The sequence below is a fragment of the Eptesicus fuscus genome, chromosome 4 (assembly GCF_027574615.1).
Source record: "Eptesicus fuscus isolate TK198812 chromosome 4, DD_ASM_mEF_20220401, whole genome shotgun sequence".
NCBI classification, from domain to species: Eukaryota; Metazoa; Chordata; class Mammalia; order Chiroptera; family Vespertilionidae; genus Eptesicus; species Eptesicus fuscus.
This window is the reverse complement of record NC_072476.1, coordinates 76,403,818-76,422,241: the sequence shown is the minus strand read 5'-3', so window position 1 is coordinate 76,422,241 and position 18,424 is coordinate 76,403,818. Positions and strand designations below refer to the sequence as shown.

General features: G+C 38.4%; 1 protein-coding gene, 1 long non-coding RNA gene and 1 other non-coding gene across 4 annotated transcripts in view; 2 read left to right on the top strand and 1 right to left on the bottom strand.

The window, feature by feature from the left end:
• The window catches only part of LOC129148869 (uncharacterized), a 49,976-nt gene that overhangs the window by 17,581 nt on the left and 13,971 nt on the right, over positions 1-18,424 (bottom strand). The gene's annotated exons all lie outside the window — the stretch shown is intronic.
• On the top strand, positions 2,339-17,889 carry CENPH (centromere protein H). Of its 2 annotated transcripts, none has more exons than XM_008162065.3 (9): positions 2,339-2,514; positions 5,007-5,062; positions 6,365-6,413; positions 6,784-6,858; positions 8,973-9,029; positions 11,790-11,853; positions 12,277-12,328; positions 14,511-14,674; positions 17,722-17,889. In XM_008162065.3, the coding sequence occupies exons 1-9, from the start codon at positions 2,438-2,440 to the stop codon at positions 17,812-17,814; spliced, it is 687 nt and encodes a 228-aa protein (XP_008160287.1). In that variant the 5' UTR covers positions 2,339-2,437; the 3' UTR covers positions 17,815-17,889. The 2 variants fall into 2 exon arrangements, with proteins under 2 accessions (XP_008160287.1, XP_027995377.1); XM_028139576.2 differs by lacking the exon at positions 2,339-2,514 and adding an exon at positions 4,013-4,094.
• Positions 9,879-10,007, top strand: LOC114230221 (small nucleolar RNA SNORA11). The gene has a single exon (XR_003616076.1). It is a non-coding gene; the product is annotated as a small nucleolar RNA SNORA11 (small nucleolar RNA).

Below are 18,424 nucleotides of genomic sequence, written 5' to 3'. Positions count from 1 at the left end.
GTGCATACGTCACCGCTCAACCATTGAGCCACACCATCGGGCCGTCTGATTATTTCTTTACAGTTAATTTCAGGTTATGCATTTTGACAAGAATATAGGTGATCTGCACAACAAATGCATCATTTTGGAATCACATATCAGATTGCTAAACTACTGGCGGTACCAGGTTTGATCAGCTGGTTAAGGTGCTAAGTGCCAGGTACAGCTCTGCTGTAAAGGTGTTCATTTTAAAGGTTTTAATATCCATAAATTATACTTGTTTTGAATCATTTATCTCTCTGGGAGTGGCATGATGATAGTTAAATAATTCTTTTTTTTATTACTTTATTGATTAAGGTATCACATATTTGTCTTCAAACCCCCCCCCCCAATTCCCATCCCAAACCCCCCCACACGCATGCCCCCATCCCCCTGTTGTCCGTGATCACTGGTTATGCTCATATGCAAGCACACAAGTCCTTTGGTTGATCTATCTCCCTTGTCCCCACCCTCCCCTACCTTCCCTCTGAGGTCTGACAGTCTGATCAATGCTGTTCTTGTTCTTCAGCCTATGTTCATCTTTTCTCCTAGATGAGTGAGCTCATGTGATACTAGGAATACACATAGGAACCGAAAATGAGACAAGCAATAATGGTTATGCTGAGAGGCAAATGAATCAGTCTATAGTGAGTTTCTTTCTGGGCCAACAGTTCTTTTGAGTCCCGATTTCTATGTCCAACAGTTGTTTATGTGTACATAACAGCAATGATATTTCAGTTCTGGATGGTGGACAAATGGTGGTAATGTAAATAATTCTATTATCCCTTTTATATATGTTGGATATTCTCTAAAGCAGCAGTCACCAACCTTTCAGGCCTCACGGACCACCAGTTGGCAATCACTGCAAAGAATAGCTCCTGCCCTAGCTGGTTTGGTTCAGTGGATGGAGCCTCTGCGTGAAAACCTAAGGGTCCTGGGTTCGATTCAGGTCAAGGGCATATGCCCAGGATTGCAGGCTCAGTCCCTAGTGGGGGCGCGTGGAGGAGGCAGCTGATCAATGATTCTCTCTCATCATTGATGTTACTATCTCCCTTCCTCTCTGAAATCAATAAAAATAAATAAAAGAATAACTCCCCACCCACACCTTCACTTTTGTTTATTCTGGATTTTTTTTTAAGTTACTGTTATGATCTATTATTGTAGTGGTTCTCAAAGTGTTGTTCCCAACCAGCAATATCAATATCACCTGGAACTTGTTAGAAATGCAACACAGTAATTTAGACACCTAACAATGCTTAACCAGCCCTTCCATGATTCTGATGAATGCTCAGATTGGAGAACTGTATTGTCTTTGTCCCTAATTTGGCCAGTGGACACCTGGTAGGCAACTGCTTAAAAGGATGAGATTGATTTTGGAAGACACCCCCGGGGTAAAGTGGAAAAAAACGCACAATAGGATCACTTTTGTGTAAAAAAGGGAAACAAGATGTTCTTCTAGGAGTTTGGGGGTGGGAGTGGGGAACTAACATTTATATCCTACAGTGCCTTTTGAATCTTTTACCAGAAGTTGTGTTTGATAGTGGAGAGGAAGGAAGGGGAGCTATGTGATCAAGTATAACTCAGGGGAAACTACAGAAGGGAATGCTCCTCACTCGACCTGTAGGCCTTGTGCTGCACGGGCAGTGTCTCTTACGCTACCGTCCGTAATGAAAAACTAGCTCCATCAGGCATTTATATGTCCTCCATTTCCTGCTCACCGCCTAACTAAGAAAGCTCAATTGTAACCTGCCAAGTCAACAAGCTGACACTTGGAGGCCACCCAACTCTGTTATGAGTGCGAATTGTACCGACAGCGGAGTTTCTCGCTGGAAGTCTGGGGTTCGAGGACTGCACTGCCCCGTAGGGAGCCGTGGGTGGCTCTGAACTCGGGCCGTCCGTTTCTCAGCCAGACGAGGGGTCTGGACCTTATCCGTTCAGATCAGTGTCTTCGTAACCCCCTGATATTTCTCTTTCTCAGCTACCAGGCACACCCGTTTGCCAGGGCCGGGGGTAGAAAGGGAGTGCCAACACGGGTCAGAAGCCACGTCCCAGCGCCGAGGCTGAAGGAGCACTGGTGTCGGGGGCTTACCCTCCAGGCTGCGATGCCGACGCGCCGGCTGCCCCAAATGGCATAGGCCCGCCTCTAGCCCGGCACTCGGAAGAGCGGACAAAGCTCTCGAACTTTCTGTACTAGTGGTTTGTATCGATTTCAAACCTGTAGTAGAGCCAGGATCCAAGGGACAGCGGAAACTGTGGCCGCCCAAGGACCAGACGGAAGCGGCGGGCCTTAGGCCGGAAAGGGCGGGACGGGCCGCGCCGGCGCTCCTTCCCCTTCCGGGCGTCCGTTTGGTGGCGGGAAAAGGGACCCCTTCCGAGCGTGTCTGCAGGTCCCACGCGGGAGGTGTTGGCGCGAGCCAGGATGGAGCCGCAGCCCGAGGAGCCGGGCGCCGCCGAGCGCGCGGGCCCCGCGGAGGACCCCGTAGCGCTGCTGCTCAGGTTGTTCCCTCCCGCTGGCCCGCTGGGCCGCACCGTGCTCCGCCTTTCGCGCCAAACGGCCAGAATATTTCAAATTCAGACTTGGGCCCTGATGGGCTGCGTGACAGCATCGTTAGGTTAAGCTCCTTAAGCCCTGTTCTTGGTCTTCGAAAAGGAGAGGAAAAATAATGACACCTCCTATCGCGGTTGCTAAGGGGGTTAAGTGAGAAGTCAGGGGCAAGCGTTCAACACGGCGCTCAGGGCCCTAGAACCTTCGAAGCTGTAATTTCCCCCTCCCGTTCTTATCCCCTCACCCTTGGTGCCCCGATTTCTAGAGGGCTGTGGGGTGCATCCAAGCCCTGAGCTACTGGAGGTAGGTTGTCCGCCCCTTTATTTTATAGCTATGAGCCTTTCGATCCATGAGCTTCATTTGTATTTTCTGCCAAACAGGGTGATTTTTTTTTTTTTATATAGTGTAACATTGATCATTTAACTTTTTAAAAATGTTTTTATTGATTTTTTAGAGAGGGAGAGAGAGAAAAAAAACATTGATGTGAGAGAGAAACATCCTTTGGTTGCCTCCCGCAGGCACCTCTACCCGGGATCCAACCTGCAGCCTGGGTATGTGCCCTGACCGCCACCCAACCAGCGACCTTACGGGAAGTTCAGCCAGTTGAGCCACGCAGGCCAAGGCCAACAGGGTGATTTTTATACCTTTCCACTGAGCCGTTATTAGGGGAAGATTTGATGAGAAGGGACGTCAATCTCTAAACGAGTGGGCAAACCACAGCCAAGTCCACCTTACTGCCTGTTTTTGTGTGACAACCCTCAAGCTAAGAATAGTTTTTATGTCTTTAACGGTTGAGGGAGAAATTACAATAATAATATTTAACAACATGAAAATTAAATAGGATTCAAATTTTATTGCTCTAACTTAAAGAAAGTATTATTGAAATACTAGAGGCCCGTCGTGCAAGAGTAGGCCTTCCTTTCCCTGGCTGTGGCACTGGCTTCCCTCTGGCAACCGGGACCCAGGCTTCGCTCCAGCCCCGGCTTCATCCAGAAGGATGTCCGGAATGACGTCCAGTATAATTAGCATATTACCCTTTTATTATTATAGATAGCTTTCCTGCTACAAGGACTGAGTAGAGTACTTACAACAGAGACCATATGACTCACAAAGCCTGAAATATTTGCTTCTTAGTCCTTTACAAAAGAAGTTGGCAGATTCTTCTAAATTATAACAAGCAGGTTTTTAAAAATAAGCACTGTAACTGTTTTTCAGGTTCACCACTGCTTTGAAAGGCTTTGGCTAATAAAGCTCACTTTAACAATTCCTTCCTACTTACAATGTAAAATGCTAATATTAAAGATACAAGAGCTTTCCCATCTCAGCTAAAAAGGAACGATTCTTTCAGTGTGTCTTAAAAATGCTAGCCTGATTAACATCTAATAAATTGCTCTTTTCATTTGGAATTTTGAAACAAGGTACTGTGTATGGAGCTTTAGGAATTTGTCTAATGTTTCTTAGCTTCTTTGTGACTCAAAGACAAAGCAACAGTTTCAGATTTATGAAACTACTATGAAGTGTGAAACATCTTGTAAGTACAACTTAATAGCTAATTCCCATTTACCCAAAATAGCTTTTCTACTTTTATGTCTGATTGTGAATTAAGTAGAATCCAGACAAGAAACTTTGAATTACTTATCTATCCAAAGATTAGTACTCTTGTTATTTTTCTGGGTCTCCTGAGCATGTTACAATCTGGTTGTAACTCATTAGTGTTTGTGATTTCCCCATTTTGATCTAGTTCTTAGTGTAGCAGTTTTCATTAACCCTCACTTCACTGAGGCCCATTAAGAATAAATTAAGCCCAGTCAGTTTGGCTCAGTGATAGTAAGTCGATTCCATTTGCCATCCACTGAGGGTCTTGGTTCGATTCCCGTCAAGGGCACGCCTACCTCTCAAGGGCACACCGTACCTCAGTTGCAGACTCCATTTCTGCCCTGGTTGGGGATGTGTGGGAGGCAACCAATCGATGTGTCTCTTTCACATTGATGTTTCTCTCTCTCTCTCTCTCCCCCTCCCTTCCACTCTCTCTAAAAATCAATGGAAAAATATCCTAGATAAGGATTAACCAAAAATATAAATAAAAATAAAGAATACAGATGATGCATTCTAGAATTGTACCCCTGAAACCTATATAATTGTATTAACCAATGTCACCCCAATAAATTTATTTAAAAAGTGAAAATAAATAAATTTAAATATCAAATTTTTAACTTTTCGTCACAGGTGCTGTTTTCCACTATATTCCATTTTGTTTTTCTCTGAGGCCCTAAAGTTCTGTATGCCATTTTAAATAAAATGAGGCCAAACTAGGAGACTTTAATGCTGAGTTTATTTATATTCATTTTGTTGCATTAGCTCCCCAAAAATGAGTTGCTTTATCATACAGTAATGAGTAAAACCTCAATAAATATATGACTTTCTTTTTTTAATCCGTTTTCAGGCTGAGGGCACAGACAAAACAACAACTCTTGGAATATAAATCAATGGTTGATGCAAGTAAGTATTTGCATTTTCAGATAAGGTTTTGTGAGTTTGATGATGAGCAGTACTCTAGTGAAAAGAAAATCAACTTTACAAAAAATTATTTACTTGGGGACTAGGAGTGACATCATAATGCTATACTATACCATGTAAGAAGGCAAAAAGCAGCTTGCCCTGCCCATCGAATTAGTTAGGGATTCAGGAAATAGATATTAAACAATTAAATAACAATACAAGACAATTAAGTTCTGTTGATTCAGGAAATAGATATTAAACAATTAAATAACAATACAAGACAATTAAGTTCTGTTGATCAGAGAATTGAGAAATCCTGGTGGGCTTAAGGAATCAGAATTTGCTATACCATCAACAACTTGAAGATTCAATTAGCAAATAGGTTAATTATGAAGCAAGTGCTCTGAGACCTATACTTTGTTTTTTGTGGGGGGTTTTCTTTTTTTTTTTTTTTGAGACCTACACTTTGAAAAGCACTGGATAATATGGATTTTTTTTTTTTTAATATGTGTTTATTGATTTGAGAGAGAGAGAAACATGGATTGGCTGCCTGAAACCTGAACATGTGCCCTGACCAGGAATGGAACAGGTGACCTCTCCATGCATGGGACAGTGCTCAACCAATTGAGCCACACTGGCCAGGGCTAAATTGATAGAATTTTAACTGGGATTTAATTAGTATCTTTAGATCAATATGGGGGAAATTGCTAAATTAGCAATATTGATTCTCCCAATACAGGTACATGGTATATCTTTGCATTAAAATATTTGGTAGTGTTCAATGTAGAGGTCATACACATATTTTGATAAATTGATTTTTTTTTTAATAGTTGATAAATTGATTCTTAACTATTTCATGTTTTTTAATATAATTGTCCATGGTATTTTTAAATTGTACAAAAATACAGTTAATTTTTTAATATTGCTCTTGTTCATTTTTTACTCCCTTTTATTTTCTATAATTCTAACATTGTTCCGTCCAATATGGTAACCACCTGCTCTGTGACTGTTGAACACTTGTAATGTGTTCAGTCCTCATTGAGAAGGGCTCTAAATGTAAAATAAGCACAGAAGAAAAGCTTGTGAAATATTTCATTAGTAATTTTAAATTGACTACATGTTGAAATAATATTTTGCATCTATTCGGTAAAGTAAGGTATATTAAAATTATTTTTACTTGTTTACTTTTGTAATGTGGAAACTAGAAAATAAAAATTACATACTTGGTTTGTATTTGTGGCTTATATTTCTGGACAGCACTGTTTTGAAATGTTACTAACTTCACAAATTATTTATTTGTAGATGAAGAAAAAACTCCAGAAGAAATCATTCCAGAAAAGCAAATTGAAACGTAACTTTGTGGTTTTTACTAAGATTTAATAATAATATCTGTCTTATAACTTTGCTTTCCTCCCCTCCCAGCCCCCCCTTCTTTCCCAAGTAATTTGTCATGCATGTATTGAGAACTTGTTGACACAGGATTACATCCTGTGATCCTATTAGCACTTTTGGCATTTCCCCTTAACAAGATATTTATCAAAGTATTTCTGGAGGCATCAGTTTACCAAATCTATAAGTGTATTGGTGTGGTGAGTCTATAGTAGAATACTTTTATTTAGATAGAGGCATTTTACTTTTTTTAAAGGTTTACTTGAACATTTATTTCAATAATGACTTTTACTGATATTGCTGAAATTCTTTTGTTTATGCTTCTTTGATAGTAAAATTGAAGACCTGGAAAATGAAATCGAAAAGGTGAAAATTGCTTTTGAAATGAAAAAGCTTGCATTGGACAGGTAATTTTTACATTTCAGGTATAAGCATTGTGAACTGAATGCAAAATGGCTCAAGGTGGAGGAAAGAATTTAGTTTAAATGAGATAATGGTCACAAATTTTGATCCTTGAGAGAAGTTAAATCATTAATATCTTTATTTGAATAAGTTACATAATAGAGGGTTAATAAGGAAATATCAATCAAGGCAATAGAAATGTGAGGTTAAATCCCACTCAGTGTTGAAAGGATTACATGGATTTGATTATTCCAGTAACTGTCAATTGAGTAAAAAAAGTATCAAGTTTAAATAAAGTATATTTTTAATTTAAGTTTTTCGTCTATATTTAAAATTTATTCAACAAATATTTGAGTGCTTGTTATGTCCTAAGCTTTACACTAGGTGTTGGTATACCATTGTTGGTTTTTGTTTGTTTGTTTTGATTTTGTTTTGTTTTGTTTTTAAATATATTTTATTGAATTTTTTTTTAAGAGAGGAAGGGAGAGGGATAGAGAGCTAGAAACATCGATGAGAGAGAAACATCGATCAACTGCCTCCTGCACACCCCCTACCGGGGATGTGCCTGCAACCAAGGTACATGCCCTTGACAGGAATCGAACCTGGGACCCTTCAGTCTGCAGGCTGACGCTCTATCCATTGAGCCAAACCGGCCAGGGCAGTATACCATTGTTAATAAAATAAACATGGTTTCTTATAGATTTTGTGATCCGACTAATCTCAATTAAGTGAATGACTTAAAATTACTATCTTATATTCCTGGCCTTCTCACAGGAATTTCTTTATATATTTCATTGAAAAGTAGTTAAAGCACTTTTCATTGTTTCAAAAAGTGAGCTTTTTCCCTCATCTCACATGCTGGCTTGTTATATAGATCATATTTTTTAACTAAGGTGACTTCAGAGGTATTAAGAGATCTCCTTTTTTTTTTTTTAATATATATATATATTTTTTTATTATTTATTTTTTATTTATTTATTTTTATTAAGGTATTATATGTGTACATATCTTACCATTGTCCCCCCCACCCCACACCCATACATGCCTTCACCCCCCAGAGTTTTGCGTCCATTGGTTATGCTTATATGCATGCATACAAGTCCTTCGGTTGATCTCTTATCGCCCCCACCTCTCCCTAACCTTCTCCCTGTAATTTGACAGTCTGTTTGATGCTTTACTGTCTCTGTATCTAACTTTTTGTTCATCAGTTTATAATGTTCTTTATTATCCATAAATGAGTGAGATCATGTGGTATTTTTCTCTCATTGACTGGCTTATTTCACTTAGCATAATGTTCTCCAGTTCCATCCAGGTTGCTGCAAATGATGAGAATTCTTTCTTTTTTATGGCAGCATAGTATTCCATTGTGATTTTTTTTTTTTTATTTTTTTCTTACAGAGAGGAAGTGAGTGGGATGGAGAGTTAGAAACATCGATGAGAGAGAAACATTGATAAGCTGCCTCCTTCACACCCCCTACTGGGGATGTGCCCACAACCAAGGTACATGCCCTTGACCAGAATCGAACCTGGGACCCTTGAGTCCGCAGGCCGACGCTCTATCCACTGAGCCAAACCGGTTAGGGCAAGAGATCTCCTTTTAATGAACTGAATTTTCTTGTGTGTGACAGAAGGAAAGGGCTCTAATATTGCTAAGCTGATTGCCTTTTATGTTTACTTATTTAATAGCTGTTTGAATTTGAAAGTGATTTATGGAGCTTGTTGGTCTGTAGGCATATGTCAAATTCACAGTTCAGTGTGGCTTTGTATTCCCTAGCTCTCCATCTCAGGCCCTGTTGATCTCTAGTGCTTTAATGCTGTGTTGCTTCCTCCTGGCACCAAGGTGGATGGCTTGGGGAACAAAGCTCAGGCTGGATTACTCAGCCCCTCAGCCTGTCAAAGCACAGCCACATGCAACAGTCCCATCTATCTTAGTGTTATTTCATATTTCTGTGATTTATTTACCAAGTATTTACCATACAATACTGTTTTAAAATCTACTTGTTTTACATTATATTTAAACAGAAATCAATCTTTAACTTGTCACATTTTAAATTTTTCTTATTCAGTGTACCATAAATGTTATCTCTGTTTTGTAACGCAAGCTTTTCCTTTCTCATAGGATGCAGCTTTCAACGGCACTTAGAAAAAACCTGGAGGAAAGTAACATTCAGACTAGGTACTTATTTTTTTTCCTATATTTGGTAAGGATGGGAATAAGAAGGGGTATCTGCAAAATGAGTTTGGTTTCTTGATTATTTAAAATTGATTTTAGAGAGAAAGGAAGGAAGAGGGGGAGAGAGAGAAATATCCATCGGTTGCCTCCCATATGCACCCTGACCTGGAATCAAACACTCGACCTTTCAGTTTATAGGTCAATGCTCCAACCAACTGAACCACACCAGCCAGGGCTCGTGATTTTTTAAAAAAATTAACTATCACTGCCAACCACTTTTATCTGGGGAAAAAGAAAAGTAATGGAATTTTTGTGGACCTTCCTCACTCAGCATTACAACAACTTTTACAGTCCTGCTGACATCTTGTTCATAATGCAATGCGAAGAAGCATTTTAGGTTTTAACCAGATTATTTTGAAGGAAGGTTTGAAAGTTAATTTTGTGCACTATTTACTGAAAACCAGGAACAATGCTATCTCATTTAATCCAATAACAACCCAATGAGAGATAGAAAGTATACTATTTTTCATTGGCAGAAATGAGCTTGTATATGTTAATTTGCCAAGGAATATAAAGTAAAGACTCTGGCAGTCAAGGTACTCTATAATCTGGTCTAAATATCTTGCCTTAGGAGCCTTACCTGTGATCTTATCTCCCAAAGGTCTAAAATTCTTTGATGTAAAATTCCCTCCCATGAGAGTAGAAAAATACTAAGATGGATCTGGGCACTTCTCCTATCTTAGTTCAGACTCATACACACATTCCATTTAAATCCAGGGTCACATAGATCTTAAAATCTGAATTTGAGCTCATTAACTATTGCTACCCCACAAGTGAGCTTAAAACATTCCTTGGGTGTGAAGAGAGCAGATCACCTGAAGAATGGCTCCTCTGTGTATAACACATCCAACAGCAACTTGGGCTTACTCCTCACGGGTGGCAGGATGCTATGACCTTCCTGTGACATTACGCTCTATCTATATATATTAAATTGCGGACCAAACATGAGGATTTTTGTGTTTTCCTATTACACAGTGATTTGCAAAGTATCATACTTTAAAAAGATATTAGCTTGTAAGAACATGTAATAAATAACTTCAAAATGTAATGGGTATTTAATTTTAACGCGTGCCTTTAACATTTATATAAAATGTTTTTTGTACTCATTCAATAGAAACTTACCTGGCCACTGGGTAAAGCTAGCAATAAAACTACTGGTCCGCAATGTGTTTAAAAAAAAAAAAATTCTTGAGTTAAAGGGGCACAGGACAGGTTCATCATAAACTTTAAAACCAAGTACAGCCGAAACCGGTTTGGCTCAGTGGATAGAGCGTCGGCCTGTGGACTGGAAGGTCCCAGGTTCGATTCCGGTAAAGGGCATATACCTTGGTTGCGGGCACATCCCCAGTAGGAGGTGTGCAGGAGGCAGCTGGTCGATGTTTCTCTCTCATCGACGTTTCTAGCTCTCTATCTCTTTCCCTTCCTCCCTGTAAAAATCAATAAAATATATTAAAAACAAAACAAACAAACAAAAAAAACCAAGTACAGCTATAACCAGTAGAAAATGAGTTCAGATCTTCCACATCTGTGTAAACATTCCTCTTTTTCAGCCTCTGCACTACACTCCTACACTATCAGAATAATTAGTATTTTCACAGTGACCACATTGCTGGTCCCATCCCAGACCTACTGACTCTGAATCTGAAAACCAAGGTGTGGGGGGTGGTGGAGAGAGCAGCTGGCAGTCTACATTTAACAAGCCTCTCAAGGGGTTGTGGCACTTGGAAGTAGAACTGTTTTTCACACCTTTGGCTCTAGCCATTCCAAACTACTTGACTTAAATTACTTCATGTCCCTTAAGATTCATGTCCCTTGCTCCACTCTGCACAACTCTTACAGTGGTTCATATCCATTACCGGTTGTAGTCAAACCATACTACAGTGGTAGATTTATTTTTCTCCCCCACCAGGTTCTTTCCTCTTTGAAAACAAGTATTGTGTTTTATTCTATTTTACATCCCTAGTGCCTGGCACAGTTCTTGGTATGTTGTAGGCACTCAGAAATATTTGTTGAAAAAATGGGGATAAAAAGCAGCTTATTCAGTCAACTATTCTATATGATACTGTAGTGGTGGAGTCATGTCATTGTACATTTGTCAAACCGATAAAATGTACAACATTCCCTCCCAATGTCTCTATGAAAATCAATGGAAAAAAATATCCTCAGGTGGGGATTAACAAAAAATAAAATAGTGTGTTTTTTTACAAAAAGCAACTTATTAGCAAGTTTTTGGAATTTTTTGTCCTCCCTAAAAATGACATTTTTAGAAATGTTCTTACATGCTTAAATTTGACATTTTTTATTGTCTGTGACCAAACTTCTTTCTAGGAAAATGCATCTTTACTTTAAAAAAATTTTTTTAATATTTTTATTGATTTCAGAGAGGAAATAAAGGGAGAGAAAGAAACATCAGTGATGAGAGAATCCATTGATCAGCTGCTTCCTGCACACCCCCCATTGGGGATCGAGCCTACATCCTGGGCATGTGCCCTTAGGACCCTTCAGTCTGTAGGCTGACGCTCTATCCACTGAGCCAAACCAGTTAGGGCTGCTTCTCTACTTTTAAACAAAAATTTAGTTTACATCAAGTGATGACTTTCTATTGAGATATATTAATGAAAGTAAATATGTACTACTTGATTCCTTCATTAATGAGATTTATTACTTTTAACTAAGGTTAATCTATTTTTTATTCCTTTTCAGTGAGCTCATGGACAACATGAACCACATATTAAAGCTAAATAAAATAATAATGAAATTACAGCAGGTAACTTTAGGCTACTAATGCATTCTCATGATTTCAGTAACACTTTCTTGCTGGTAACTGTATTATGTATGATTAAATAGAATAGCCCAAAGGGACTGGTATGGTTGGAATTCACTGTCCTTAAGTTTTCTCTCTCTTTTTTCATAACTCTATTATTTTTCACTAATATTGCTAAGTATTTATAATTTAACACATTAAGTGCCCTGTCAGTCACTGGTGACTGACACTATACTTTTCTTCCGAAAGACAAAACAGGCTGGGCGCTTAACGTGTTAAGCTACTGTCTCCTCTCTTGATGTGTGGAAATGAAGGAATTAGTAACTGGAGTTTTAGAAAACATGAACTAAGATAAAATTCAGTGATATAAGTATTACAGGTTTGTTCTTAGGTAATGTCCCTTAATTTTTTTTTTTCTATTAACAGGAATCTTGGGATTTGGAGGAAAAACTGCTTGATGTTAAAAAAAAGAGATTTGGTATGTAGAACAGTTTTGGTGGTTTGTTTGTTTTTTGTATAACACATTTTTACTTACTATGGAGATTAATGAGGCCACATCTCTCAGCTACTGAGAAATTTCTTAATAATTTTAAATTTTCCTAAAATTTTAGATATGGCAATTTTTAAAAAACATATTTATTGATTTCAGAGAGAAAGGGAAGGGAGAGATAGAAACATCAGTGATGAGAAAGATCGCTGCCTCCTGCACACCCCCTACTGGGATTCAAGCCTGCAACCCTGGCATGTGCCCTTGACCAGAATCAAACCTGGGACCCTTCAGTCCACAGGCCGATGCTCTATTCACTGAGCTAAACCAGCTAGGGCTAGATGTGGCAATTTTAAAAATAGTACATAAAATGCATTTTGCTTGATATATTTTTGTTGTTTAGAATATTAAATCATGAAATTAATAAATTCTAGGGGTGGAATCAAATGATACAGAAAAGTATCATGGGAAAGTCATGGCCTCCTTCATGTGTGACCACAGTTAGACATATTTATATATACATTATTTTTATTTTTTTAATATATTTTATTGATTTTTTACGGAGAGGAAGGGAGAGGGAGAGAGAGTTAGAAACGTTGATGAGAGAGAAACACCAATCAGTTGCCTCCTGCACACCCCTACTGGGGATGTGCCCGCAACCAAGGTACATGACCTTGACCAGAATCGAACCTGGGACCCTTGAGTCTGCAGGCTGATGCTCTATCCACTGAGCCAAACCGGTTAGGGCCTATACATAATTTTTAAATGGTTGGTAATACATATGGCTCTACAGCTTTTTAACTTATTAACATGAGATGGCTTTTTTGCATTGAATTTATTGAAATATTTCAAAAGTAGAACACATTCTCTGTAGAAAATTTGGAAACAGAAAAGTATACATAGGAAAAGTTAAATTTATTTTACCATCAAGAAATAATCAGTCTTGCCCTAGCCGGTTTGGCTCAGTGGATAGAGCGTTGGCCTGCGGACTGAAAGGTCCCAGGTTCAATTCTGGTCAAGGGCATGTACCTTGGTTGCAGGCACATCCCCAGTAGGAGGTGTGCAGGAGGCAGCTGATTGATGTTTCTCTCTCATCGATGTTTCTAACTCTATCCCTCTTCCTTCCTCTCCGTAAAAAAATCAATAAAATATATATTTTTTAAAAAGAATCACTACTTTCAATGAACATCCTGTTTAAAAAAATAATAATCATAATCAGTCTTCAGTACTTTTTTTTTTTTTAATATATTTTATTGATTTTTTTACAGAGAGGAAGGGAGAGAGATAGAGAGTTAGAAACATCGATGGGAGAGAAACATCGATCACCTGCTTCCTGCACACTCCCCACTGGGTTTGTGCCCGCAACCAAGGTACATGCCCTTGACCAGAATCGAACCCGGGACCCTTGAGTCCGCAGGCCGACGCTCCATCCACTGAGCCAAACTGGCCAGGGCTTCAGTACTTATTTTTTTATAAAAATTGGTATCACTTTATTCTGTGTTGTACAATGCTTTTTTTCATTTAACAGTGTAGGCATGATTTATTATTTTTAAATATACAGATTTGCCTGATTGTAACTAATGCCAGGGTCAGAAATAGTCTTGGTTATCTGATCTAATTATCCTTTGGATGCCTAGTATGTTTCCATTGCATTCCAACCTATTTTTGATACATTAATGTCAAGGAACCAAGCTCCTGAGGCACGCCCATTTATGTTTTCAAATAGTTTCATTCTTAGAACATACCAGGAACTACAAAAATGATTGGTGTTTATCCCTGGTGAAGGGAACCTTACTTGTCATTGAACATTTTTCTTGGTGATATGTCATTTTGAAAATGAAGGAGGGAAAACTGTTTGCTTATATATATATATATATATCTCTTGCCTGTTTTGGTACCCAGATTAGCTCCTCTTTGACACAGTGGCACTTCAAACACTTGTCAACAGCTATTATTGTCATACATACAAACCTTGAACATTTGCATTGCTAAATATAAAATTACAATATTGGTATTTTTTACCAGGTAAGCCATATTCAGATCAAAATAGAACTGCAACCTAATATGCTCCTCATTAAAAAATTTTTCTTTACTGAAATAACCATCATTTTTAAAGATTCTTGTTTGTAGGAGTTATCATATATAGTATATTGTTTTATTTTTAACCTCACAGAATTAAAACGAGCTTCAGAAAGTAAATTTTTAGAAATACAGACTGAAAAGAACAAACAGAATGATGATTTGGCCAGTATGGAAAATTCAGACAAGATAAAGACCTTACAACAAAAGCTACAGAAGGAGATACAAATTACTACAGTTATTCAACATGTCTTCCAGGTAAAGTGTATATAAACTAGGAAGGGAGGTAAAGAACTTTAAAAAAAGTGATTGGTTCTGTTACTTTCAGACTTACTTACAGTTAGTCTTTGATCTTGACAAAATAATTCCATACGTCCCTGGCCGGTGTTGCTCAATGGATAGACGTTGGCCTGCGCCCGAAGGATCTTGGGTTTGATTTCTGGTCAAGGGCTCATACCTGGGTTGCATGCACATGTCTCTCTCTCTCTCTCTCTCTCTCCCTGTCTCTTCTCCAACCTCCCTCCTTTCCAAACTCTCTAAACAATAAAATAAAATCAATGGAAAAAATATCCTCACAGTAAGAATTAACAAAACAAAAATATTCTGTACTAAAAATTAGTCTGTTTACATATATCTGGAATCCATGTGTATTTAATGTTTAAGGCTTTGATTTTTCATTATGGCAATTTAAATGGAATGGTTTTTAACAGCTCTGTGGGGGCAGAATGACATAATGATGGCGAGCACTAGACTGCAAGTTGGGAGTTGGGGGAAAACATGGATGGGTTGATGGGAATGTAGAGTTAAGATCCTGACTGCTACTTAATAGTTGCTGACCTTGAACAAATTATTAACTTCTAAGCATCAGTGTCCTTGTTTAGAAAGAATGGTTGTGAAAACTAAACACATTCGTGTTAATAAATGTAGGTAGTTATCATGTCAAGTTTTAAATTGTAAGTGTCCTATTTCTTTATTCTGGAAGGTTTTTTTAAACTACTTTTTGAATTATAAAATGTCTCTGGAACTGTTGAAATACTTAAATTACCAGTTTCAAATTATGAAGATGCATAGTTAAAACTTATTATATGTGAAACAATTGCCTATTATGTGTAAAGCATGTCCTTGTAGAAAATGAGGTCTTAATGTCTCACCATAAGAAATTCTTTCCCAGGTCTTTGTGTGTTTTTTTGTTTTTGTTTTTTTGTTAACCCTCACCAGAGGCTATTTTTCCATTGATTTTTAGAGAGAGTGGAAGGGATGGGGAGAGACAGAGAGACACATCGATTGGTTGCCTCCCACACACAACTTGATCAGGGACAGGGATTGAGCCTGCAACCAAGGTACATGCCATTGACCGGAATCGAACCCAGGACTTCAGTCCGCAGGCCAACACTCGATCCACTGAGCCAAACTGGCTAGGGTACTTCCCCAGGTCTTACACCTACTTTTTAGTAGCAGTGGATGATTCAATTAGAAGTGATCAGATCCCTTAGGTTAACCTCAAGTAGAAGATTGCATAAGTAAAGAATTATTTTCATTTTCTTTGGCACATATTCCTTCCTACTGCTTTGCAACTTCTGTTATTCTGCATTTCTAATTTTTATGTTCTCAAAATTGGTGTTAATCTTGGTTTAATGAATTCATTGCAATGTTTAATAGAACATACATTTGACCAACTTGGGAGCTCTCTTTGTTCTAAAAGGAAGATCAGCCTTCGGGGGTTGTCATGTTTGATTGCTTACTTCCATCTGCCTTAGTAAATTTGACTGAATTTATATACACAAGCTCTTTTATTCATTTCTAGCAAGAATTTGCCTTATATAGGCCAAAGTTTTATATATTTTATATGTAATAATATACCACTTATTCTCTAAAATTGATTTTAACAATATTTCAATTAGTAACTCAGTATCATTGAGCTATAGGTTTCAAAGAATAATGACCAGAATTTTCTTCAATTATGACCCTAATCATTCCTCCATTGTCTACCACAAGAAATTGTTCTTCACCTTTTTCAGGGTCTTGAAACTTTGCAAGGACTAAGAACTAAGCTCTTCTTTTACCTCTTTTTTAAAATAGGACATATTACTTAGGCTTAAATTGTTGTTCATCATAGAAGTACAAAGTGAACTCTGAACCAGTTACCTTTTTCCCATAATGTAGGCTGCCACTGCAAGTATCTTTAATAGGTATAACTACACACAAAAATGGATAAAGCATAGCCGAAACCGGTTTGGCTCAGTGGATAGAGCGTCGGCCTGCGGACTGAAAGGTCCCGGGTTCGATTCCGGTCAAGGGCATGTACCTTGGTTGTGGGCACATCCCCAGTGGGGGGTGTGCAGGAGGCAGCTGATCGATGTTTCTCTCTCATTGATGTTTCTAACTCTCTCTCTCTCTTTCTCTCTGTAAAAAAATCATTAAAATATATTTTTTAAAAAAATGGATAAAGCATAAAAATTGTTAGCATTGTAAATTCTCCTGACATTATGGGGATCAAGGTTGAAGCCTTGCTGAAAGTGCAAATGAGGATACAGAATGTATTACTTGCCCTGGGTGTGGCTCAGTTGGTTGGGCATGGTCCCATGCACCAAAAAGGTTGCTGGTTCGATTCCCAGGCAGGACACATGCCCAGGTTTTGGGCTTGATCCCTGGTAGGAATCCTGCCGGAGGCAGCTGATCAATGTTCCACTCACACATCAGTGTGTCTCTCTCCCCACCTCTCCCTCTACATTAAAAAAATTAAAAAGAATGTATTACTAGTTTTTCTCATGATCAGAGAGTAAATCTTCATACCTAGTGTGGTAATTATGTAATAAGATCAGTGAAAGAGGATTTTTTAAAAGCTTGTTAAATTTTTAAAAATAAGTTTTTATTGATTTCAGAAAGAGAAAGGGAGAGGGAGAGTTAGAAACATCAATGATGAGAATGATGAGAGAGAATCACCGATTGGCTCCCTCCTACACGCCTCCACTGGGGATGGAGCCCGAAACCAAGGCATGTGCCACGATCGGGAATCAAACCCTGACTTCCTGGTTCATGGGTCATTCATGGGGCGATGCTCAACCACTGAGCCATACCAGCTGGGCAAAGCTTGTTATAATTTTTAAAGTACAAAGAACATATATACGTAACCATAGACATAGAAAACAGTGTGGTAATGGCCAGAGGGAAAGGGGAGGGAGGGCATGGGTTGGGTGGGGGTGCGTAAATTGGGGAGAAATAGGTACATCTGTAACTGTCAACAATAAAGTTAAAAAATACTTAAAACTTTAATTTAAAAAACGTGTGTTTTTTTTATATTACAGAACCTCATTTTGGGGAGTAAAGTCAATTGGGCAGAAGATTCTGCCTTTAAGGAAACTGTTCTGCAGCTTGAGAAGAATCTCACCATGATCTAATAAGAATTCTGTTTTGGCATTACTTGTTTCTGTCTTTGATGTGTCATTTAAATAGTAAATTTAAGGTGAAATGTGTGATTTTCAGTGTTTTTGTAACTATTATACGCAACTTTTTAAAAAAGCTTACCAGTATAATATGGAATCTATTGCTTTAAATATGATCATTAAAATGACTGGCATCCTCAAAAAGAATCTGAAGATCTTAGCCTTGCAAAGGTCTGGAAAGACATCAACTAGTCCAGCTTTCCGCTCAATGTGGACATTTTTTCTACATCTAGAAGTTCCAACTCCTCTATGCATTTCTTTGTCAACCAAAATACTAGAAAAATTAGAAAAGTATATCCACGTCTTTATCTTTATGGCTGTCAGTTGTATTTTATTCAAGTAAATCTTATGTTTATCTCACTACAAACTTTTTTTTAAATATGTATTTCTTTATTGATTTCAGAGAGGAAGGGAGAGAGAAACATCAATGATGAGAGGGAATCATTGATTGGCTGCCTCCTGCACAACCCCTACTGGGGATCAAGCCTGCAACCCAGGCATGTGCCCCTGGCTGGAATGGAACCTGGGGCCCGTCAGTCCACAGGCTGACTAGCCATTGAGCCAA

Bases quoted from the DNA above. Each gene is read 5' to 3' on its own strand.
- CENPH (XM_008162065.3), top strand. From the start codon at position 2,438: ATGGAGCCGCAGCCCGAGGAGCCGGGCGCCGCCGAGCGCGCGGGCCCC. The intron at 9,030-11,789 runs GTACTTATTTTT...ATTCCTTTTCAG, and splicing joins GAAAGTAACATTCAGACTAG to TGAGCTCATGGACAACATGA. The intron at 11,854-12,276 runs GTAACTTTAGGC...TTCTATTAACAG, and splicing joins TAATAATGAAATTACAGCAG to GAATCTTGGGATTTGGAGGA.